Source organism: Leptopilina boulardi, unplaced genomic scaffold (assembly GCF_019393585.1).
Source record: "Leptopilina boulardi isolate dan_hultmark-lab unplaced genomic scaffold, ZJU_Lbou_2.1 LbouV2_30, whole genome shotgun sequence".
NCBI classification, from domain to species: domain Eukaryota; kingdom Metazoa; phylum Arthropoda; class Insecta; order Hymenoptera; family Figitidae; genus Leptopilina; species Leptopilina boulardi.
Genome location: NW_026137863.1, coordinates 552,202 through 579,025, shown reverse-complemented (window position 1 = coordinate 579,025; position 26,824 = coordinate 552,202). Strand labels below are relative to the sequence as shown.

The window sequence follows — 26,824 nt, the reverse complement described above, 5'->3', positions numbered from 1 at the left end:
GGCAAATAAAAATTCGGATAAATTAAAATTCGTGTACATTCAAATTCGGATAAATTAAAATTCGGGCAAATAAAAATTCGGATAAATTAAAATTCGGGCAAATTAAAATTCGTGTAAATTCAAATTCGGATAAATTAAAATTCGGGCAAATAAAAATTCGTACAAATTAAAATTCGGATAAATTAAAATTTGGACAAATTAAAATTGTGTTAATTGGAATTTCTGTGAAATACTAATTCGAAAAATGAAAATTCGTTTTAAATTAATTTAAAACACTAATATATATAATAATCATTAAATTACTGTATAATTCAAGTAAAAATGGCAATGAAGACAAATAACAAGAACAAAGAAAAGGAAAAATAATGAAACTTCTTTTCGCAGTTTTGTTTGACTTTCAGTGTTAATTAACGAGTAAAGCTTTGCAAAGGGTCAAATGTACTTTTTTACGAATGAAAACTTAAATCATCATACTAAAAAAAAAAAAAAAAACAATCTTATTAAGTTTTGTAACAGTTTTCTAATTGTTTCTTTAGAATTTTTGCTGTTTTAATCACGAGCAATTCTAATTATCAACTTGTCGCGTTATATCTAATTACAAGATTAATTTACTCGAAAAAAAATTTCAAGATTCCTATTTTAAATATATACTTGAAGTGACAAATTTGATTCAAAATTACTTTTCTCTTAATTACACAAAAAAAACGAAGAAACAGGACACTCTTTCGAGTTTTAGGAAGAACTTTTGTCCATGAATTTTATCTTATATAACTTTTGTTCCAGTTATATGAGTTCTCGACAGGTCATAAAACAAAAACACTGTTGGAAAAGTTCCTCTCTTTCTCTTTTCAGACAAGTGTGCAAAAGAACCATTCACGAATTTAATAATAGCCGGTTGAAAAAAAAGAAAAATAGGGAAAAAATAGAAAAATTAAAAGAAAAAATTTAAAGAAAAAATTGATGTAATAGAACGCATTAAGAAGAAAGTGGACATAGAATCGAAAAACATTATAGAGAGAGAAAGAGAGAGAGAAAAAGAGCGTTATTTTCAATTGTTTTTAAACTTTTTAAGCTCTAGAGAACAATCAATCTCAATAAAGTGAGTTACTAAGTCAATTGAGTCAACAGCATTTAGACTTACGCTCTGTTATTCGAGGAATCAATGTCGGTAAATTTAGTTTAGAAACTCGTTTTGTGTATAGAATTTTTCAGTTTAGAAAATAAAATTGAAAATTATGTCTCTTTTTTGTTGTGAAAATTAATTGTCTGACTAAATCTGTCTATTACTACTGATTATTATTAAATTGGAATAATTTTTCTTTTGCAGATTCTATCCTCAATGAGTGTCTTATCTTTGAAGGACACATGATATTCTACATATTAATGTGAGTTTAATTTTTTTTTACTACTAATTTCTAGATTTAAATACTTTATTTCAAAATTCTGTCTCATTTTTTGAAAAAATTCATTATATGTAAATTCTGGCTGACTAAATTTGACTATTACTACTGAATATTGGATCAGAATAATTTTTCAATGTTTTGCATGTCTAAAATTGGTTTTTACTACTAGTTTTTAAATTAAAATAATTTTTAAATATTTTCTATCTCGTTTGAAGCCAAAATTCATTAGACACAAATTCTGTCTGACTAAATTTGATTATTACTACTGAATATTGGATCAGAATAATTTTTCAATGCTCTGTCTGACTAAAATTGGTTTTTACTACTAGTTTCTAAATTGGAATAATTTTTGAATATTCTCTTTCTCGTTTGAGGCCAAAATTCATCATATACAAATTCTGTCTGACTTAATCTGACTATTACTACTGAATATTAGATCAGAATAATTTTTCAATGTTCTGTTTGACTAAAAAAATTTTTTTACTACTGATTTCAATGTTTGAATAATTTTTCAATATTCTTTTTCCTCTTTGTTGCAAAAATTTGTTATATATCAATTTTGTCTGACTAAATCTGACTAATACTACTGATTAGTAAATTATAATAATTTTTTACTGTTCTGTCTGACTAAATTTTTTTTAACATTGATTTCGAAATTAGAATACTTTTTCAATATTCTGTCTGACTAAATTTGACTATTACTACTGATTAGTAAATTAAAATAATTTTTCAATGTTCTGTCTGACTAAAATTATTTTTTACTACTAGTTTCTTAGTTTTAATAGTTTTCCAATATTCTGTCTGACTAAAACTGACGTTTACTACTGATTTCTAAATAAAAATCAAATAATCCCTTGAGAGTAACTTAAATAAATTAAATTATTAATTTATTAATTGAGAATTTTCTTCCATTGTCGAAAATTATTAATCTTTTTATTCAGGGCCGGCTGTAATAAAAATAGCACCCGGGATATCGAAAAAAATTAAGTATTTTAATTTCATTGACATAGGAATTGGTTTTTCGGAATTTTTTTTAAAGCTATGGAGTCATTGTCACATTATTAGTCTTCAATAATGTTCGAGGATGATTTTAAACTTTTTTTTCTAAAACAACCGATTTTATCTATTTCTTTAGCTGTTTTTAGTTTTTTTTTCCAAAAATCCCTAATTTTTTTGCTTGAGAGTGGGAAAATTTGTTACATTTTGGAAAATATTTTTCGAAAAAAAAAGTGTCCCAATTTTGTTTTTAAATATAATAATCGATGGTGAACCAGGTTGTTTTTGTTTTCTGATCTTACATTGAAAAACATACGTTACCCGTGGTTAAACTAATCTCCATGGCCCGCTGTCGGTGACCAAGGACCTTGAATTGAGGTAGGGAGACTTCGTTGCTGACGCCAACGCTGTGCATTCCTTCGTTCCACTTGTACCGGATGTCCGTCATGGTGTATCCGACTGAAAATAAAGAGACCCCCCTTGCGGTTGGTACGTACCTTGCGGAACCCGCAAACTTGCGCAGACTCCAAGGGGGCCTCCACACTTACCTTAACCATTTTTTTTTCAACTAATTCCGGTTTTATATTTTTTTTTTCATGTTTTCGTATATTGTGTATTTTTTTTTTTTTTTACCAAATTTTCGAGCGTTGAGCCAAAAAAGAAAAATAGGAGAAAAAGAATAGAAAGGAAGGAAAGTGTTTTTTATATAGTGTAAATGTTTTTTCGTTCGTCATTGATTTTTTCGTCTCTGTTACAATTGATCGAGAAATTTTTCTACTATTTTTGACCAATTATAATTTATTTTAGAAATATTTCGACAAACTTTAACTTTACTTTAGAAAATTTTTTGTCTTTTATTTAGAATTTTTTTTATTATGAAATAATTATAATAATTTATCTGGGGTAACTTTAATGAAACTATTTAATGTTCCTCGTGAAAGCATGTTCTTAAGGTAATAACTATAGGTATATGGAAAAAGATCAAACATTGCTTATACATAGTCGTTAAGACTGTGCATAAACAAAGAGCGTAGGATCTTTTGTTGGTTTAGAAACTGGATAAGATAACATTCGTGGGAGTTTATCGTGTTTTTCTTATCCTCCGCGGTATTATTCAGAAGCGAGGCATTAGCGTATGTGGGGATAAAGCGAAAGAGACTTCATTGTATATATATATATATCTATACTTTTCTCTCTAGTATTTCACAAAATCTTATCAGAATTTGTATTTATGTTCTGAAATATTATTATACTTTTCTTTTTGCAAGCACTACCAGTAAATATTTATTTGGTACATGTAAATATGAAATGATATTTATTTGGTACATGTAAATATTTGCTTCAATCTATTATTTATTTGGTACAAGTAAATATGAACTAATATTTATTTGGTACGAGTTAATATTTCCTTCAATATAATATTTATTCGGTACAAGTAAATATTTATTAGGTACAAGTAAATATAAACTGATATTTATTTGGTACCAATAAATATTTAATTGGTACAAGTAAATATTTATTTGGTGCAAGTAAATATAAACTGATATTTATTTGGTACCAGTAAATATTTATTTGGTACAAGTAAATATGAACTAATATTTATTTGGTACAAGTAAATATGAACTAATATTTATTTGGTACAAGTAAATATTTATTAGGTACAAGTAAATATAAACTGATATTTATTTGGTACCAATAAATATTTAATTGGTACAAGTAAATATTTATTAGGTACAAGTAAATATAAACTGATATTTATTTGGTACCAGTAAATATTTATTTGGTACAAGTAAATATGAACTAATATTTATTTGGTACAAGTAAATATTTATTTGGTACAAGTAAATATTTATTTGGTACAAGTAAATATTTATTTGGTGCAAGTAAATATTTATTAGGTACAAGTAAATATGAACTGATATTTATTTGGTACCAGTAAATATTTATTTGGTATAAGTAAATATTTATTTGGTACAAGTAAATATTTATTAGGTACAAGTAAATATAAACTGATATTTATTTGGTACCAGTAAATATTTATTTGGTACAAGTAAATATGAACTAATATTTATTTGGTACAAGTAAATATTTATTTGGTACAAGTAAATATTTATTTGGTACAAGTAAATATTTATTTGGTGCAAGTAAATATTTATTAGGTACAAGTAAATATGAACTGATATTTATTTGGTACCAGTAAATATTTATTTGGTATAAGTAAATATTTATTTGGTACAAGTAAATATTTATTAGGTACAAGTAAATATAAACTGATATTTATTTGGTACCAGTAAATATTTATTTGGTACAAGTAAATATGAACTAATATTTATTTGGTACAAGTAAATATGAACTAATATTTATTTGGTACAAGTAAATATTTAGTTGGTACCAGTAAATATTTAGTTGGTACCAGTAAATATTTATTTGGTACAAGTAAATATGAACTAATATTTATTTGGTACAAGTAAATATTTATTTCCTTCAAGTAAATATTTATGTACTTGAATATTATTTGTATAAAATAAAATTTTTTTTTTCTTGCAATAAGTTGAAACAAATTTTACTATTCTAATTTTTAATTGAATATATAATTGAAAGTATATCGTACACTTTTTTTAGAAATAAAAAAAGTAGAATTCCTCCCCCCCCCCTTTTTTTTTGCCATCGAGAAACAATTTCACGGGGAATTTGTGTCTCTCTTTTCTCGATCGATTTGTGAATTATGCAAGTATTTTCAGGAATTTGGTTTCGTGTCCCGAGTCACTCTAGTTCTTAACTATTCTGAAAATGGAGAAACGCACGTACTTGCAATAGCGTTAAGCTCTCTTTCATATATACTCGATGTGTGATACGTCGTCTATATATATATAGGTATATTCTCTTCATGAGAGAGAAAGGGTCTTGTTTAGGTGAATTCCCTTGGGTGCAGGATTTCCTCAAGTGGCACACGTACAGCTCAAGTGAATGAGAGTAGTTTGAGAGAGAGAAAGAGAGAGAGAGAGAGAGAGAGAGAGAGAGAGAGAGAGAGAGAGAGAGACTGATGCAGAACGAGTGAAATCTTTACTTTCCTAAAGCACATGTAAGGGCATGTATCACAATCTCATGAATATATATGTCTTCCAGTGCAATTGTGCGGCGAAGAATTTTCTTATCAAAGTAATATAAAACGTGAAAAAAGAAAGATTTGTCGACAATTTTTTTTTTTTTTTTTCAAATTTTCTCTCAAATTTTTCGTTCAATGTAACAGTTATTCGTCCTTGTCATTGAAAAATTTATTAATGAAGAAAAAAATTTATTCTCAATTTAAGAATATTTTTTCTTAAAATTTAGAATATTTTTTTTATTCCAGAAATTTATAATTTGAATTGTGTGTGTGTGTGTAAATAGGTTATTGTGAGGAAGAATTTGCGAAACCATGAAAAAGAGTGTATTTCTAATATATATTTTTTTTTGTGTGTGCATTTCTCGAAATGACTTTTGTTAAAAGACAAATTCGGAGAAAAAGGATGATGAATATTGGGATATCTACCTGTAGATAGGTTTATGGTTGTCTGTCGTTGCCTGTGCCCGAGCACGCGAAACTGCGGTAGTTCCACTTCGTTTGAGATTCCTACCGATTGTAGGCCAGAGTTCCATTTGTACCGAATATCGCGCATTGTGTATCCAACTGCCGAGAAAAAAACAAGAACACAAAAATCTTGGCTCTAACATACAATATACAATTAATAATAATTAAATACACTCAATATGGGGGACAAAAATTACAAATTTCATAACTATAACGTGTTTTTTTTATAGCACTTTGATGCGAGGACAAGGAAAAAGAGATTTTTCAAAAACATTGTTTTTGTTTTTTTTTAATGTTTAAAAATTAATAATAAAATATTTTTTTTTTCTAATTAGTGCAGTGAAAAAAAAATTTATTTGATTCAAATATTCGATTACTTGACTATTATCAAATAAATATTTACTTGAACTAAATAAACCCACTTGGAAAGATTCCCCGGAGGTTCTATCAGAATTCCGCCGGAACTTCCAACGTAATTCCGTCGGAATTCCATCGGAGTTCCAAAGAATTTCCGATGGGATTTGGACGGAGTTCCGAATAATTTTTTTCAAAATTTTTAGAGTCCTAATTCCGTCGGAATTCCGTAAGAATTCCGTCGGAATCCAATCGGAATTTCTTTGGAATTCCGCCGGAACTTCCAACGTAATTCCGTCGGAATTCCATCAGAGTTCCAAAGAAATTCCCATTGGATTCCGACGGAATTCCGACGGAATTAGAACTCTAAAAATTTTGAAAAAAATTATTCGGAACTCCGTCGGAATCTTATCGGAAATTCTTTGGAAATCTGATGGAATTCCGATGGAATTACGTTGGTAGTTCCGGCGGAATTCTGATAGAACCTCCAGTGGGCACTTTCCGGGGAATCTTTCCAAGTGGTAATTTTTATTTGAATTAAATAAACTGTAGTTGAATCAATAATTTATGTATTTAAAAAAATAACATTTAATTGACTCAAATAGAAATTATTTGGTTCAAATAAATCTTTTATTTGATAAATAGTCAAGTAACCAATTATTTGAATCAAATAAATTTTTTTTTCATTGTGTGAATTCAAAACTAAATTTTAAATTGCATCAAAAATGATGCAATAAGTGACTATGCTCAGTGAAATTATTTGAACCAAATATAATATATATATATTTGAGTTAAATAAACGTATATTTGTCTCAGCTTATTTATTTGGGGTAAATAAATTTTTTTTTATTTAAATTAAATAAAAATTGATTTTGAGATTGAAATAAAAATTTATTTTTAAATCAAATAAATATTTGCTCTAAGACAAATAATTTTTTTTGGGTGGAAAAATTAATTCTTAAATTCATCATAATTTTCCAAATGAAATCGCATCAATGTGCTGATATTTATATATGTGATTGAAATAAGACCTACTTATAATTATACAAGATGATTGACGATAAACACTGATTTTTTTTATTTATTTTTTTCAAAAAAGATGGATGGAATTTGGGAAAAAATTACATTTTGATGGATTTAAGAAAGGAGGAAATTGAGATTGAATAAAAGATGAGAAATGGGGGGATAATAATCTACTTTAATGAAAAATAAATGATTCTAATCTCTCTCTATATTTATACATCAATTTGAAACAGTAAAAATTAATTTTAATAATGCACGATAGATCAAATTTTTTTTTTTTATTTTTAAATTCTATTTTATTCTAAATATTCTATTTTTATTTAGAAAAAAATTTTTTTATTGTTTTATTTTTAAATAAAAAATAGAAAATTTTTGGAAAAAAATTAAATTAAAAATTTTTTTTCAATAATTTTCTGATTTTTTTTGATCCGTCGTGCATTCTAGGGAAACATTCCTTTGTCATGCAACTGAATTGGAGGTTATAACAATAGTTGATACTGCATTCCATGAATCGAAACGCCATTAGACTGTGCTCTCGCATACTCGACATATATTTGATGCTTAAATTCTTCCCCTTCTGCATTTAAGTAATTTCTGTTATTTAGAATTTATTAAGTGCTTTCTTTTGTAAAGAAAATTAAAAAAATTTATATATATCAACAAATACTGTTGTGAAACACTTTATAAAGTTTTTTTTTTTTTATTATACGTCGCGCGTCCCCGAACCTCATGACCTTCGTCTTTATATAAAAGAACATTCTCCGCTTATCGTAATTGCACGCGATTTTATCTTGAAAGTGAATTAACATTTTGAGGTACAATCGTTTAAAAGTGTTAAAACTGTGGATTTTTTTTATTTTTTATTTTTTTTTATTAAAGTATTAAACAAATCATTGAGATAAAATTTATAAAATTTTTATTAAAAATTTGTTGAGTATTTTTAATAAATTAAGAATTTTTTTTAAAAAAATATTTATTATAAATTGAATTTTAAATATATTGGAAAATAAATTAAATTTTCTAGAGAGATTATAAAGCAATTTTAAACGTGATTGAAAAAGTAGAAAATTAAAATTTTTTTTATTCATAAAATTCAGAAAAATGAAAATAAAAAAAATATTAAATATTTAATTGAAAAAAATTATTAAATTATTATTATTAATTAATAATTAAATAATAATAATGAGTTGTAATAATAATAATAATAATAACAATAATAATATTAATAAATAATTAATTTAATTCATTATTATTATTTATTGTTATTATTATTATTTTTATTTAATACTTTTAATTATTAATAATTTATTATTTATTATTTATTATTTATTATTTAATATTTAATATTGAAATTAATTAAAAAATTCAAAACGTAATTAACAAATGTAAAAAAAAATGTAATTTTTTTAAAATTATTTCGGAAAAAAACTCAGAAAATTATCATGACAAAGTTAGAATAAAAAATACAAAGAGTTAATAATCTAATTAAGAGAAAAAAAAAGGAAAAAAAAATATTTTTCGAACATTTCAAAGGAAAAGATTTTAATTTATTCTCTCTTTTTTTTATGTCTTAAAATTTTTCGTGTCTTTAATTTGCGAGAGCGAGCTTAAAATAATGATGAGATTTTTGTTTTTAAATTCTTGTCTCGAGCGATATTAGAGTTTAGAACGAAATGTATTTCTCATTTTCGTTTTTTTCGTTTTTTATTTTTTTTTATTTGCATCTTTTTGAAGACTCACGCTTTTTAATAAAAAAATGCTCGGTGAAAAAAAAAACAACTTACTATATAAGTTTTTCACTGAGAGCGTCTTGCAACGATGTTGCACATTTTATATCGCTCTCTTGAATTTTACCTGTTACTTTGTTCCTTTCCGCACTGTAGAGCATACTGATGTTTCAGATACACCCCCCTCCCCCACCCCTTCATCTTGTGGAGAAGAAAAAAAAAATTATAAAATATCTTCATCTCGAACACTTTTTCTTTATTTATTATTATTATTTTTTTTTTTTTTGCAAAAAAGGCACAGTTTAATGTCGTTTCGCTCTTGTGATATCAATCTTCAAAAAAAAAAAAAAAAGTTTTATGTCTCGTATATAAAAATTGTATCACGTAAGCAGATTATATAATATTGAAAATTGGTGAAAAATAGTCTTTTAATTTAAATTTTATTATAGACAGTGATGAATTTATTTTCATTTAATTTTTTCATACTTAAATTTTATTTACTCTCCAAAAATTTGAATTAGTAAAAATTTTCAACTAATTTGAATTAGTCACTTTTTGCTTTTGAATTAGTTTAATATTACTTATTCAAATGCAAAAAAATTAAAAAAAATTACACCCAGAGAAATGATTTATTTGAATCAAATAAAATATATTTGAATTAAATAAACAAATATTTGTCTCAGAGCCTACTAACTTATTTATTTGGCGTAAATAAAAATTTTATTTGTCAGAAATAAATTTTTCTTTGGCTCAAATAAATTTTTTATTTAAATGAAATAAAATATATTTGCAACAAATAAATGAGTTAGTAGGCTCGGAGACAAATATAACATTTCTCTGAGTGTAAAAAAAAATTAAAAAAAAAATAAAATAAAAAAAAAATAATAATTAATAAAAATTAAAATTATTCAAATTAGTTAAAAAGTTTTTTTTACTAATTCCGAAAAATTTATTTGATTCAAATAATTGGTTACTTGACTATTATCAACACCTAGAAAAATGATAATATTTCTCTCAGAGCCAAATAAATATTTGTTTCAAATAAATATTTATTTGCTGTAAATAAATATTTATTTTTTGTAAATAAAAATTTTATTTATGACAAATAAAATTTTTATTTACGCCAAATAAATAGGCTAGTAGGCTGTGAGACAAATATAAGTTTATTTAACTCAAATATATTATATTTTGTTCAAACATAAAAAATTTCTCTAGGTGAAATAAATATTTAATTGTATCAAATAATTATTATTTGAGATGAAATTTGTTTAAAATACAGAAATTATTGGTTCAAATAAAATTTAATTAATTAAAATAAAAATTATTTAAATTAGGTATTATTATTTAAATTATTATTTAAAATTATTTATTTGAATAATAGTCAAGTAATCGAGTATATATTTGAATCAAATAAATTTTTTTTTTCGGTTAATATTGAATAGTCGAATTTTTTTTAATATTATTAATTATTAAAATAATATATATTAATTATTAATATAATATATTATTATATAATATAATATATTATTATATAATATAATAAATAATTATATATTATTAAAGTTCTTTTTTTTTATTTCCATTCTCATAAAGTCAGATAGAAAAATAATTTCTGAAAAAATTGAAATAAAAGTTAAATAAAAATAGAAAGACTGTTTTTCCTCGTTTTGTTATTATATTGATCGTAAGGATCGCAAAGGATTCTATATTTATAAAAAAAAAAAAAAATCATAGTTTGAAGAAAAATACCGGAAGGTCAATATATATATACAAATATATATATACATAAATAAGCGAAACACAAAACTGACATTTGAATTTCACGTTCGTACGTCTTTGTGCCAGCTGTTGTCGTTCTTTGTTGAAAATCAGTTGTTGCTTTACTGTTTTCTGTCGACATCGTTAAATTGCCGGTAAAATCGGCTACACACTGAGCCATGATATTTTTTTTTTTTTTTTTTTCTTTATTTTTTCGTAAATATAAATTTGTGTGTGTAGGGAAACGATGATATAAAAGAGAATGGCATGACGTAAAAACGTGATATTCAGCAGAAAAAAAGGACATGATAAACACATACATATATATATACATATAGGTAAACAGGGCAATGATATTGGGTAGAAAATCGGGATAAAGAGAGAAGAACGTGTCGTGCAGGCGTGCAGTAATAAAAATGCAAGTAATGCGGATAAACAGGCGGATAAAAAAAAATCTATTTTAGCAAATTAGCGTAATATTTTCAAATTTTTATATTTATTTAAAAAAAGTACATCCAGAGAAATGATATATTTCTCTCGGAGCCAAATGTTTATTTGTTTCAAATAAATATATTTATTTCCTGTAAATAAATTTTTATTTCCTGCAAATAAATATTTATTTGCTGCTAATAAATTTTTATTTGCCGTTTTATTTGGTTTGAATAAAAAATTTTATTTATGACAAATTTTTATTTACGCCAAATAAATAGATTGAGACAAATATAGGTTTATTTAACTCAAATATATTATACTTGATTCAAATAATTTCTCTGGATGTAATATATGAATACCCATTATAACTATTTTTAATTATTAGTTTTTAATTAATTAATTTGTTTTATATTTGGTAAAAAAATGATTTTTGAAACAAATTAATCAGTTAAAATATTTATAAATATTATTTTTATTTAATTCGTTTATTATTTTGGTTCGAGTTAAAAAATTGCTTTGGATGTTAAATATATAGCATATAATAGTATAGTATTTTCTTATTTAGATTTAATTTATTACAAATATTATATATTGTTGTGCAGAATGACCTGCACAATCTTAAATTTTTTTTTTTTTTTATACATAATGAAAAAAAAAATTGAAAGAAAAAGTTGAGTTTTAACCTTGTTGGACGTTGATTAAACCCGTAAAACTAAATTGATGGCCTTGCGTGACCGCTAAATATTATTTCTATCAGAAAAAAAAAATAATTTCGTTAACATATATAGGGCATTTCTTATATATATATTATATTTGAGGGATTTTTTTTAGAAGAAAATATTTTTTAAATTTAGCGCCATTTTCTATATATAGTTTTTTTTGTGTTACGTTGGTACACTTTTTGATAACTTACAAAAATTCTTAATCTAAAAAAATTATAACATTTGAAAATATTTTTTTTATGTTAAATTATTTTTTTTTTAGACTTTTGTAAATTTTATCGATTTTGTCGTTTTAAATATAATTTATATATTTTTTTTATTTTTCGAAATATGGTTTTGAAGTGTAGAGAAAGAGAGAAAGAGAGAAAGATGCTTTTATTAAAATCCCTCTTGTAGTGCGATTACGCAAAGGAAAGAATGGCTCAGGGCACTTTTCCTCTTTATGCATCGCGTAAAGATTAAAGAACGTTTCAAGTGCTATTATATAAGCTCCTCTCTGTGCTATTTCATACGTAATAAGACTATATGAGTAACTAGCCCAGACATCATGAGAGAATCAACCGTTTTTTAAATTACTTTTTTTTTAAATATATTTTATTTTATTTTTTATTATATTATCACCATTCCTAATGGTAATTTTATACAATTATATATATTAGTTTGCAAAGTTTTATCACTCAAGGGAAAAGTTATATTTGTCTCAGAGCCAAATAAATATTTCTTTGTTGCAAATTAATTTTTTTTTTAGTTTCAAATAAAATATTTATTTGTTGCAAATAAATTTCTATTTGTTGCAAATAAATTTTTTTTTAGTTTCAAATAAAATATTTATTTGTTGCAAATAAATTTCTATTTGTTGCAAATAAATTTTTATTTGATTTAAATAAAAATTTTATTTATGACAAATAAATTTTGTATTTAAATTAAAAATTTATTTGCAACAAATAAATATTTATTTTCAACTAGTAAATATTTATTTAACTCAAACATATTATATTTGTTTCAAATAAAACATTTCTCTGGGTGATAGTTTATACTCGTCTGACTTGTTTTGGTTTGTACTACTGTGCATTGGGTCTGACAGTTCCTGGATTTTACTACTTGCCCTCAAGTCTGACTATTTCTAGTTTCTACCACTGTGAATTGATTGAACGGAAAAAAAAATTTACTTAATTCAAATAATCCTTTACTTTTGATAATTAAATATTTACTTGAACCAAATAATTTTAAAGTAAATTATTTATTTTAAATAATTTATTTTTAATTATTTATGCGGTTCAAATGCAGTTTATTTAATTCAATTATTTGCTTCAAGTTAATATTTATTTTTTATAATAATTTAGTTGAATCAAATAAATTTTAAAAGAAAATTTATTTTTATAAATAAATAAATTAAATAAATTTTTATAAATATTTTTTTTTTATATTTTCTAAAGAAATTTTTATGAAATAATTGAAAAAAAATTCCTTCTTCAAGAGTATATAAAAAACATTTTTTTGCCGCGTGTTCGTGTACACTAGAAACTTTTAACCTTGAACGGAGAAACCGTAAATCTGAAGGCTCAAAACAAAGGCGAGGACTCGTTCTACATATAATGTTAATCAAGAGTGCCATGTAGAAAAATCTAAATGCCAAAAGCTAGTTTAGATTAGTGCTGCGAAAAAATTATTTATTGTTATCGGAAGTCCTCCACATGTTGGTCTTTAAATATTGTGCGGTTGACTATATATATATATATATGCGTAATTGTCCACGCGGGGAAAAAAATAAAAATAATAATCATGTAATACTTTCCGTTTCTTGTGAGTCACATAAATATAAAGAGCTTTTGTAAGCTCAGAATTTTATTGCATGACACGTGTGCAATTTAATGAGGGGCAGTCAAGCACACGCACATATATATATATATATATATATATATATATACACTGAATTGTGTATGCGCGCAAAATCTCCCTTTTATACCGGAAATCGATTGTTGTTTCCGCTTCAAGTAGAGGCACGAACAAAAAAAAAAAACACTTATCGAACAATATCTTAATAAAATAAATGTAAAAATAAAAATATATCGTACTCTCTAAATCGGAATTAGTAAAAATTAGTAAAAAACTAATTTGAATTAGTGACTCACTTTTTGCTATTGAATTAGTAAAATATAACTAATTAATAGTTTAAAAAACTTACTATTGAATTAGTAATAAGAAAATAATTAGCAATTACTTTTGGCTATTGAATTAGTAATTAATTAGTATTTATTTCTTGCTATTGAATTAGTAAAATTTAACTAATTATTAGTTTTAAAAAATTTACTATTTAATTAGTAATTAATTAGTTAATACTTTTTACTATTGAATCAGTAATTAGTAATTAAATGTTAATTACTTTTTGCTATTGAATTAGTAATTAATTAGTAATTACTTTTTGCTATTGGTAAAATTCAACTAATAGTTTTAAAAAAATTACTTCTTACCAATGAATTAGTAATTAGTAATTAAATAGTAATTACTTTTTGATATTGAATTAGTAATTAGTAATTACTTTTTGCTATTGAATTAGTTATTAATAATTAAACAGTAATTACTTTTTACTTTTAAATTAGTAATTAGTTATTAAATAGTAATTACCTTTTGCTATTGAATTAGTAATTAATTAGTAATTACTTTTTGCTATTGAATTAGTAAAGTTCAACTAATAGTTTTAAAAAATTTACTATTTACTATTAAATTAGTATTTAGTAATTATATAGTAATTACTTTTTGCTATTGAATTAGTAATTTGTAATTAGTAGTTAAATAGTAATTACTTTTTGGTATTGAATTAGTAATTAATTAGTTATTACTTTCTCCTATTGAACTAGTAAAATTCAAACAATAGTTTTAAAAAATTTACTCTTTAGCATTAAATTAGTAATTAATAATTAAATAGTAATTACTATTTACTATTAAATTAGTAATTAGTAATTAAATAGTAATTACTTTTTGCTATTGAATTAATATTTAGTAATTAAATAGTAGTTACTTTTTTATATTGAATTAGTAATTAGTAATTAAATAGTAATTACTTTTTGATATTGAATTAGTAATTAATTAGTATTTACTTTTTGCTATTGAATTAGTAAAATTTAAGTAATAGTTTTAAAAAATTTACTTTTTAACATTGAATTAGTAGTTAATAATTAAATAGTAATTACTTTTTGCTATTGAATTACTAAAATTTAACTAATTAAAAAACAAAAATTAAGTCATTAATTTAATTTAGTTAAAAATTTTACAAATTTTATTATAAAAATGTTTTTTAAACATTTTGAATAATATAGATTTTTTTTTGAAATACTATTCAAAAAACACAGTTTTATTATTATAATTCACACTGATTATATTCTACCTATAATATTGAAAAGTTTCTAGTAAATATTCCATTAAAGGGCAGTTAGCTCATAGCGTGAATTATGTATCTACTTACTGCTAAAACTTGCTTTCGAAGCTATATTTTACTGACGGGTGAAAAGTTCATATTTCCGATCTTACAAAAACATCTGCGTGAAGTTTTACCATCTAAAGTTTTCCAGTTTTGATCGGAGAAACTGCACTTAGACACCTTGTAAAACTCGAAATATTACTTTCGAAAATACTTTTTCTTTTAATATATAAATTTTGTATCTATCTATCTATCTATATATATATATATATATACAATTGAAAGCTTTCAGTTTATTCGACAATTAGTATTCGAGCAAACAAGTGTCGTTTATTATCTGATTTGGAGGATGAATTTATCCGTGATTTATTGATTGACACAGTAATTGTTTCGATTTTAGAATGAACGGAATATCCATGATTGACATACATGAATTGATGATATAATTATTGTAATCACTAGAGAGAGAGAAGCATTTTGGAGAAAATAAGAAATGACAATTTTTTTTTTTTATTTATACGATTTTGAAAGTCCATTTATAAAGCTTTACTTTTAATCCATTTGCATTTAAAAAAAAAAATATATATATATATATGAAATTGCAAACAGAATTAGCAAACTCAAAACAAATATGGATTTAAGCATTGTGTACTTTTCACGCAATCAGAGAATCTAGGTTGTTCAGTTAAATATTGTAACAAAGCTTAATTTTTTCAACAAACTGGAATTTTATATAAATTAAATAAATATTCGGAATATTTTGTTTATATTTTTTTAAAAATTGAAGGTAGAATTTGACATTTTTTTTTCAGTAATAAATTTAAAAAAAAAAAAAAAAAATTCGTTGTACTGAAAAACATGAAATCTGTTCGTAGAATTGTTTTTCCCAGTGTATATATATATATATGCTTTAATTAACGTTAACAAGATTTTACCGTGCAGATATATTACAAACCTCTATAATATACAAAAGTTTTCAGAGTCGCCCCTCTCTTCCATCGTGCATTTATACCCTTGCACCACTAAATAATAAAACGGAAGTAATTCATAATTACGAAATCAAAACGTTGCAATTGCGACCCGATATATAAAGTAATATTTACTCCAATTTGAGAATAATGACGATATTAAACAGGTTACATGTAAAGAATTTCTTTTTTTTTTTTTTTTTTTGTCTCGAAATATAAACAGCAACAGCAGTATGTAGATTGGAAAAGTTTGATAAATTTTATAATAAATGACAGGAAACATTCCGCCAAGTGTAATGGCGAGTGATTCGAATTTTTATCGTGATCGAGATTTGACCAATTCAAATTTATATAAACTCTATACAAAAAAGATTTTTTCTAACAAAATATCTTTCTCTCTTTCCTTTTCTCTACAATAAAAAAATTTAGTTAGTTTAACAAAAAAAAAAAAAATAAATAAATAAAAATAATAAAATAATTTGCCTTTTTAAATTTGTTCTCACAAGTAAAATAATTGTTTACTTGAAACAAATAATTGTTTACTTGAAACAAATAATTATTTACTTGTACCAAATAAATATTTACTTGGACGAAATAATTATTTACTTGTACCAAATAAATATTAGTTCATATTTAGTTGTACCAAATAAATATTTACTGGTACCAAATAAATATTTACTGGTACCAAATAAATATTTACTTGTACCAAATAAATATTAGTTCATATTTACTTGTACCAACTAAATATTTACTTGTACCAAATAAATATTAGTTCATATTTACTTGTACCAAATAAATATTTATTGGTACCAAATAAATATTTACTTGTACCAACTAAATATTTACTTGTACCAAATAAATACTAGTTCATATTTAATTGTAGCAAATAAATATTTACTTGTACCAAATAAATATTTACTGGTACCAAATAAATATGTACTTGTACCAAATAAATATTAGTTCATATTTACTTGGACGAAATAATTATTTACTGGGACCAAATAATTGTTTACATGAATCAACTAATTATTTACTTGGACCAAATAATTATTTACTTGGCCCAAATAATTATTTACTTGGACGAAATAATTATTTACTTGGCCCAAATAATTATTTACTTGGCCAAAATAAATATTTACTTGGCCCAAATAAATATTTTTCGAACCTTATAATTTTTTTTAATATTAATTATATTTAACAATTATTTTATATTACAAAGCATTCGAAGTTAATTATTATCCAAAAGCAATTAGTTTTATAACTAATTATATATTTATATAATATACAAAGCGTTTTATTGTCTACAACTATATTTTATACACATACAAAATGGAATTCATGCTTTTGTCATGCTATTTTCAATATATATACCTAAAAAAAAAAATTCTACATCGCGTTCCTCGGCCAAAAAACATTCGCGAATTAAATTATTGAGAATATTTAAAAAATGGCACCTCATTTCCCCCTTGGAATGACGAATGATGCATCATTAACAGAAGAAAAAAAATTGGCAAAAAAAAAATTATTTTTTTTTTATACGCATGCGCTGGCTAGATGCACAATGCGTTAGAATTCGGTTTCTCGAGAGCTTGTTCTCGATATATTTATATAATAATATAATTATGTTGCTTTTAGCCTCCTCAGGGCTCGCCCGTCCTTGGGCCTATGTCCCCGGACACGAGGCTCAGTGCTGTATGTTGGAGGCCCTTTAGGAAAATTATTATCGAATGTGGCAAAACAAAAAAAAAAAATAGGAAATAATTCTTTAATCGGCAAAACAGCTCTAGTTCATTATAATATATTTAGAATAAATATATTTTCTAGCTTAGGCCGCATAAAAACAATAACGATTCAATTTTCATTCAAATTATACACTTACAATTATTTTTTAATTATTTTTTCATTCTTCTTTTATTTTCTTTTTATTCTTTTATTCTTTTATTTTAAAAATTTTTTTTAAATAGTTTGAATTTTGCTAACATACGGTCGATAATTTACCGACAGTTGTCAATGAAAACTTTTATAATGGCATTTTTTATTAATTGACCGAAGAAAAAAATCTTCATTACCGACTGATGGCACAATGGTATTATAGATATATGAATTATCGACTTATTGTACAATGGTATTACAGATATATGAATTACCGACTGATGGTGCAATGGTATTGCAGATATCTATATTACCGACTGATGGTACAATGATATTGCAGATATCTATATTACCGACTGATGGTACAATGGTATTGCAGATATCTATATTACCGATTGATGATACAATGGTATTGCAGATATCTATATTACCGACTGTTGCTATTTATTGAAAATACGCGTTTAGTAAACATTTTCTGTATATATTGTTGTTTGAAAATTGTATCGTTATTAAATCTACTGTTATCGATGATACTCGTTTTAGTGGAGACCCTTCAGAGATTGCGTATTTGCGTATAAATATGAAAAATATAATTTAACATACATCGGACTGATCGCCGAAAATTATTTTTTAACTCTATTATAATTTGAAAAAAATTTCTGTTTAATTTTAAATAACGGAATAAAATTTGCAAATTATTTAAATATTACTATTGTAATAATAATAATTATTATTAACATCATTTACCTATTAAATAATAAAAATAATTATTATTATTATAATTATTATTATTATAATTGTTATTATTATAAAATTTACATAGTTACAAATTATGTGAAATGAAATTAATTTCATGATTCCAGAAATTTTTTTCGTCGTGAAAAAAAACGAGTCGTTGAGCATTTAAATGTGACATGAATTTGAATCGTATTTTGTTATTATCGAAACAATTTTTGTCACATTTTTGCCTTTGACTGGCGTTTAAATTTTACACACCATCGTTAACTGCCAAAACCATTTCAACAAATTTTTTTTAATTTCTAGTCATATTTTTTTATTTTTACTTTTTTTTTTTTTTTTTTTTAATAATGCCGAATATTTTTGTACTGATAAATTGAATATCGTTCACGTAGAGAAAGTTATATAAATTATTAATACAAAAAAAAAAATTAAAATTTTTTTTTTTATGCGTTTACATTTAATATTTATTAAATTTCAAAAATTCCATGTAACTTTTTTTTTATGTGGCGCAATTTTCCGATAAAAGTTTATAATATCAATATTCGAAGCAGATATCTTTAGGATATATATATATGAAAAAAAAGGGTCACGCTTATAAGAATTGAAATTTCGTAATATTCTTCGTATTTTATCAAAAAAACAAGTTTTTCGCTCAAGTCACGTGACAAGTATAAAAGTTCGCTTTGATTTTTACGGGAGTAAGAGAGAAAGAAAAACTTTTCTTCTTTTTCCCGGTGCATCATCTATTTCCTTTATGACTGGTGAAGCGGTTGACGATGGTGCCAGTATATCACGCCTTCTTTCCAAGTTTTGTATAAAAGTCTCTCGAATCCTATTTTCCACTTGCATCATTTTTCTTATAACTCGCCTTCGAAAAACTTTTTTTTTATTTTTATTTCGTCTTTTTATAATTATACTTTTTTTTAATTTTTATCTTCTAATACCGAGAATATTTTATTATTTGATAATTTAACTTGGAGAGAATCGTGTTTGCTATAATATAATAATTTATATACATATTTTTATATGTATATATATTATTTTTTTTTTAAATAAATATAATGTTATAGTAAAAAAAATGTGATTTTGGCACTTTTAAATATTTTTATATATTTATTGCATTCGCTTTTGTGACAAAAAAATTAAAATGACGTTTGCAGGCTAGACTGTATATATATTATGTGGTATTTGTGTGTATGTGTGTGATGACGTCACGATTTTTCCGGACGCATTGACGAGAAAGCTTTTTTAGGTGCTTTTTTGATTGCACTCTGGTGCTTAAGGAAAAAGTATAGGGAATTTTAATAATTTTTTTTTATGAGACAAAAGGTGTTGGGGAAAAAAAGGAGAATACCTCAAAAAATTTTATTTTAATCATTTAACAAAAATTTAATCAAATAGGTAAATAAATTTATTTAAATATTTATTTCAAAAAATAAAATTTATTCAAATAAAATAAATTATTTATTTAAGTTATAAATAATAAATAATAAATAGTATCAAATAAATAATAAATAATAAATACGAATACACACAGAAAAAATATTTCTTTGACAAATTTTTCTGTGATACAAAGAAAATTTATTTGTTTCAAACAAATTTTTCTTTGATACAAAAAAAATTTATTTGTTTCAAACAAATTTTTCTTTGATACAAAAAAAATTTATTTGTTTCAAACAAATTTTTCTTTGATACAAAAAAAATTTATTTGTTTCAAACAAATTTTTTTTTGATACAAAGAAAATTTATTTGTTTCAAACAAATTATCTTTGAAAGAAACTTTTTATTTAATTCAAATAAATGTTTCTTTGACCCTATATCGATGTTAGAATTTCTTTGTTTTAATGCTTAAATTTCTTTCATTCAAAGAAATTTTCTTTGAAACTAAGAAGCTTTTTTTGTTTCAAAGAAAATTTTATTTTGAATGAAAGAAAACAAGTCAAAGAAATTGCTTTCTTTAAATCAAAGAAATCTTTTCTCTAGGTTTAAAAAATTTAAATTAAATAAAATATTTATTTAAATTAGATAAAATATTTATTTAAAGTAGAAAAAATATTTGTTTAAATTATAAAAAAATATTTATTTAAATTAAATTTTAAATAATAAATAGTAAATTTGATTAAAATTATATTATATAACTTTTCTTCTGAGTATAGGTTAGAATTAGAAATATTAGAAAACTGGTAAAAGGTTTGTGTATTATTCTATATGCGAGGGACAAAGAGGAATTTTTTTTTTCTTTGAGAGAGAATGGAATAGAAGACAAAAAAAATAGGATAAAGTATAGGACGTATGTAAAAAATTATTTCGTGTGAGTACATAAAGAAGAGTATATGCTTTTTTACACTCGACTCACAAATATATATATATATACACACACGGAAGAGGCCGGTTTCTTCGTTGACCTGAAAAATGGGAACGGGGTGGAAAAAAAAGAGAAAAGATATGGAAAAGATTGTACATTTCATGAAGTCCATCATTCATATGACCCTTGTTTCACGGTTTTTTTTTTCTTTTCTCTTTTTTTTTTTTTTTTTTTTGATTCTCCTTGGTTTGCGTATATATAATTTGTGTTTCAACTTTTGTTTCTTTGCGCGTTTATATATATATATATAATTCTTGCGTTTTGAATTCCGCGCGTGGAAAATGTAAATTTATGTAGATTCATGTAAATTTTTGCGAAACGAGTGTATATAAGTTCATCTTCCAGAATCTAAAATATTTACTTTACCCACTTGATGCAATCATTTACAATGTTTGCGATTTATATGTCTATGTTTTTAACCACACAATTTTCTATAGTTTTTTTTTTTTAAATAAAATTTTCATTACCACTGAAAATTTTTTTCAAAAATATTTAAAATTGTGTTTTGAATAAAAATGTGATTTTCCGCATTACATTTTTTTTTTTTTGGTTAAAAGTGCTTGTGTATTGTTGAGAAAAATCGTGTAAAATAAAAAAGATTGGTTTTTTATATACTATACTGAAAAAAAAATTTATTTGATTATACTCGATTACTTGACTATTATAAATATTTACTTGAACCAAATAATTTTTCTTTAAATTATATTTGAATTAATAATTTCTGTATTTGAAACAAATATAGTATTTAATTGGCTCAAATAAAAATTATTTGGCTCAAGTAAATATTTATTTGATAATATAGTCAAGTAATCGAGTATTTGAATCAAATAAATTTTTTTTTTCAGTGTAGTAAACGAAAGATCACTTGCAGCTGTCATTTAATTATTTTTATTGCGAATTTCTTTTTTTTTTTAAATTAGATTGATCGTTGTTAGAATCATTTATTGACATAGTGATAAGTCAATTTATAGAAATGCATTATTGCCAATTTCGTCATGTTGCGTTTGTATATGTGACGTGCGCTTTTAATCGTATGTCAGGTCGATTGACATCCATTAATGCAGAATAATTCTATCCACGTACTATTCGGTTAATACTTGATCAATTTCATCGTTTATGATGATTTAATTATCTAATTTCTTTTTTTATTTACAATTCTTTTTTTTCATTATTTATATTTTAGTTTCTAAACATAATTTATTTATATTTTAATTAAATTCGAAATTATTGAATAATTTTTTTTTGATTATTATTCAATTATGTATTAACAAAAAAAAAAGAGGAATATTAATTGACTGCTGCAAGAATCGACCTCGTTTTATATACATATACATATATAGTATCGCGTGTTTACTACTGAATTTGAGTAGTGTGAGACTGTCACATGAAAGCTTTATAAAGTTATATGGTATGAACATTTGAAAATGCAGCTACTTACAGCTCTCGATCTCGATGTGACAGAGCTGTCGATCCATTGGAAAATATTGTAGATTCATTGGACACGACGCTGTGATCGTTAAACTGTAACAAATGGAATAATTCAGTATATTATGCGTTTTATATGTTACTTTTTTTAAACGTACGGGAAATTATTTAATTTAATGAATTTAATATTGAAAAAGAATTGGAATTATTTCATTTACACGTTTTGAGAGGAAACAATTTGGAGTTAATAAAAATAATCAATAAATAACTTTTATTATTATTTTTATTAACTTTAACTGTTTAATTTATCATTATTTTTATTAATTAATGAAAAATAATTAATTAATAAAAACAGAATTAAAAAAAAATAATAATAAATACCTACCTAATATTAATTAATATCAATAATTAAATTTTAGAAGAATAAAAATTATCGACATAGAAATCTACCTTACCGACTGATGGTATAAAAGATTTTTAAAAATTGGAAATATAAAGAATTACCGACGCAGAAATCTACCTTACCGACTGATGGTGAAGAATTTTTCCCCCAAAATTTATACCAATTTTTCACAACTGTTTTACCATCAGTCAGTAAGGTAGATTTCTGTGTCGGCAATTTTTATATTTTCATTTTTTTCAAAAACTGCTTTACCATCAGTCGGTTAAGTAGATTTCTATGTCGGTAATTTTTTATATTGGTATTTATATTGAAAAAGAATTGGAATTATTTCATTTACACGTTTTGAGAGGAAACATTTGGAGTTAATAAAAATAATTAATAAATAACTTTTATTATTATTTTTATTAATTAATGAAAAATAATTAATTAATAAAAACAGAATTAAAAAAAATAATAATAAATACCTACCTAATATTAATTAATACGAATAATTAAATTTAGAAGAATAAAAATTATCGACATAGAAATCTACCTTACCGACTGATGGTAAAACAGATTTTTGAAAATTGGAAATATAAAGAATTACCGACGCAGAAATCTACCTTACCGACTGATGGTGAAGAATTTTTTTTCCAATATTTATACCAATTTTTCACAACTATTTTACCATCAGTCAGTAAGGTAGATTTCTGTGTCGGCAATTTTTATATTTTTATTTTTTTCAAAAACTGCTTTACCATCAGTCGGTTAAGTAGATTTCTATGTCGGTAATTTTTTATATTGGTATTTATATTGAAAAAGAATTGGAATTATTTCATTTACACGTTGAGAGAAAGAAGTTAAAGTTAATAAAAATAAGAATAAATAAATAAATTTATTATTATTTTTATTAACTCTAACTGTTTAAATTATTTAATTAATTTATCATTATTTTTATTAATTATTAAAAACAGAATAAAAAGATAATAATAAATACCTAAATATTAAATAAAATTAAATATTTTATAAATATAAATTTATAAAAATTAATAAAAATAATTAAATTTTAGAAAATTAATAATTAAAATATTTCCCGGAGATATTGAAATTATATAATTTATATGAGCATAATATTAAATTTTGATATCGTATTTTGTAAACATAATTTAAAATTACATGTGTTGTTTTTGTATTAAGTATACATATATATATAGCAAGATTTATTAGCCTAGAAATAGCCAATGTAATTTCATTGATGTTTCATAGTATATAATGGCATGTACTCTCTTTCTCTCTTACTCTCTCTAAAGCTTAAACATTATGTGGTTTAATATTTGCGCGTTGCTCCATTACTGGACTTTCGTTGCGCACGTTTTCCCGCTCGCGTTTGTGTATATGAAGAAGTAACCACGAATTTAACAAGGAAATAAAGCCAACTACAATAATTCAAGTTTATGCTAGTTTCCCAAGTTTCTGATAGGGAAGGGTTTACACTATACTTACATTTCTCTCTCTCTCTCTGTATTTTACTGAAACAAATACAAGTTTCAGTGCTTAAAATTTTTTCTTTCACGAAAAAAAGGAAAAAGTAATTTTTACTACTTTCGAAGTAAAACAGGAACTGTCCGAAATTTCCAGCGCATCTCTAGCAAATTTTACTCCAAAAATAGTAAAATTTACTATTTTCTGTAGGTAAATTTTACTGTTTCTGTAGTAATTTTTACTGTTTTTGTAGTAAATTTTACTATTTTTTGGAGTAAAATTTGCTAAAGATGCGCTGAAACTTCGAACAGTTCCCGTTTTACTTCGAAAGTAGTAAAAATTACTTTTTCCTTTTTTCTGTGAAAGAAAAATTTGAATTTTTAATTTCAATTAATTTAGTATTGTCCATTTTTGATAAATTTAAATTTAATTAGTTAATAAATGTGACACACTCCAAAAGGACCTTAAATGCAAAAAAAATTATAGGTTATGTTTTTAAATTTTGAAGTGAAAATAAAGATATACACAAAGAGGATCAATATAAATTATTAATAATAATAAAAAAATAATATTAATTTATTTATTATTATTATTATTATTTAAGTATTATTATGTATTTATTATTATTTATTTATTATTTTATTTTTATTAATATTAATTATTTAACTTATTATTATTATTCTATATTAAAATCATTGTTAAATATTTTGTTAAATATTTAACAATGATTTTTACAAAAGTTAAAAAGAAACTTCTAATTCTGGTAAAACTATAGTAAACATAACCTATAATTCATTTGCTTCTAAGGTCCCTTTCTTCAGAGCGCGTCGCAAATTATTTAATAAATTAAACAAATGTTTGTGGTTTTAGAAAAAAAAATTCGAATTTTTAAATTCGTTTGTTTTTATAATAAAAAACATTTCTTTTTATTAAATTTATGTTTTTTTTTTTAATAAATTTTTTGCTTTTCAATTTTTATATGAAAATGATGATATAAAATTTTTTCTCTCTTTTCTATTTTTATTTGCGATTTCAAGAGAGAGAGAGAGAGAGAGAGAGAGAGAGAGAGAGAGAAGGGAGAAAATTTCATTAAAGGAAAAATGTTTTCTCGGTTTAGTATATATATATATGATAAAATCAAGAACCAACGGGCACAATTTCGAAAATGATCTCTATACCATTGTCGCTGGGGTTGTTATCCACACCAGTGTAGCTTTTCGGTCTTTGTGAAATTTAGTAACGAACTCGATTGGAAACGCTTCAATCAACCGATTTGTGGTTTACCCATGTTCTTTTCTCCTCTCTTATTTCACGAACGATTTTCTCTCACTTATATAAAATGAACTTAATTATATATATATATATATAAAGAGTGATTTTTATTTTCCGGAACCCCTAGAAAATTTGTTTTTTAATTCAATTTTTCTTTTTGGATAAAAAAAAATTTTTTTTAGGGGGCAAGGAACAAAAATCAATTGTTCATTTATAGCAAAAATAGGAAATATTTTTTTGTATCTAGTGTCTGCATTAAACTAGTTTGTAAAATGTAAGTTAGACTAATATCTTCTTTGAATTCCTGAATTTTGAATAAGAATATAAAAATAGGAGACTTGTTTTCCTTTTTAAAACATATATTGAATCGCGAGTGTGTTGGTTTTTTTTTCTCTTCTTTTTTTTTTTGCAGAACGTAAGTATGGCGTTGCATGCAACGTTCTTCTCTTACTTTTAGATTTCAGTTGTTAGTTCGTCGATTATATGCTAAATTATCCTCGTCCCCCTTTCTTTGATTTTTATATTTATGCATGCCTGTCTTTTTCTTCGTTTAAATTGTAGAAAACTACTTATATATTCGCCATTTTCTATATATATATATATATGTATTCTATAGTGGCATATTATAGAAAAGCATATTTGATATTTCTATGATTTGTTTTATGTTGGCACGTCATCACATCGTGCGCGCAATTATTTAATAAATCAGTCATTTTTGACAAAAAAAAAGTAAAAAAAATTATTTTTAGGCATATAACCCACTTGGAAAGATTTCCCGGAAAATGGCCCCTGGAGGTTCTATCAGAATTCCGCCGGAACTTCCATCGGAGTTCCAAAGAATTTCCGATAGGATTCCGACGGAGTTCCGACGGAATTAGGACTCTAAAAATTTTGAAATAAATTAATCGGAATT

The 26,824-nt window shown here is 23.9% G+C and overlaps 3 protein-coding genes across 9 annotated transcripts in view; 1 reads left to right on the top strand and 2 right to left on the bottom strand.

Moving 5' to 3' along the window:
- The window catches only part of LOC127282388 (gamma-aminobutyric acid receptor subunit beta), a 155,668-nt gene that overhangs the window by 25,155 nt on the left and 103,689 nt on the right, over positions 1–26,824 (bottom strand). For all 6 annotated transcript variants that reach the window (XM_051306587.1, XM_051306590.1, XM_051306589.1 and 3 more), the window contains exons 5-6: positions 22,789–22,871; positions 2,721–2,858 (exon numbers count right to left, since the gene is read on the bottom strand). In XM_051306587.1, coding sequence (XP_051162544.1) covers positions 2,721–2,858; positions 22,789–22,871 — 221 coding nt within the window. The remainder of the gene's footprint in view (positions 1–2,720; positions 2,859–22,788; positions 22,872–26,824) is intronic.
- The window catches only part of LOC127282397 (dihydropteridine reductase), a 115,914-nt gene that overhangs the window by 73,764 nt on the left and 15,326 nt on the right, over positions 1–26,824 (top strand). The gene's annotated exons all lie outside the window — the stretch shown is intronic.
- The window catches only part of LOC127282398 (glucose-induced degradation protein 8 homolog), a 116,997-nt gene that overhangs the window by 75,153 nt on the left and 15,020 nt on the right, over positions 1–26,824 (bottom strand). The window lies entirely within an intron of this gene.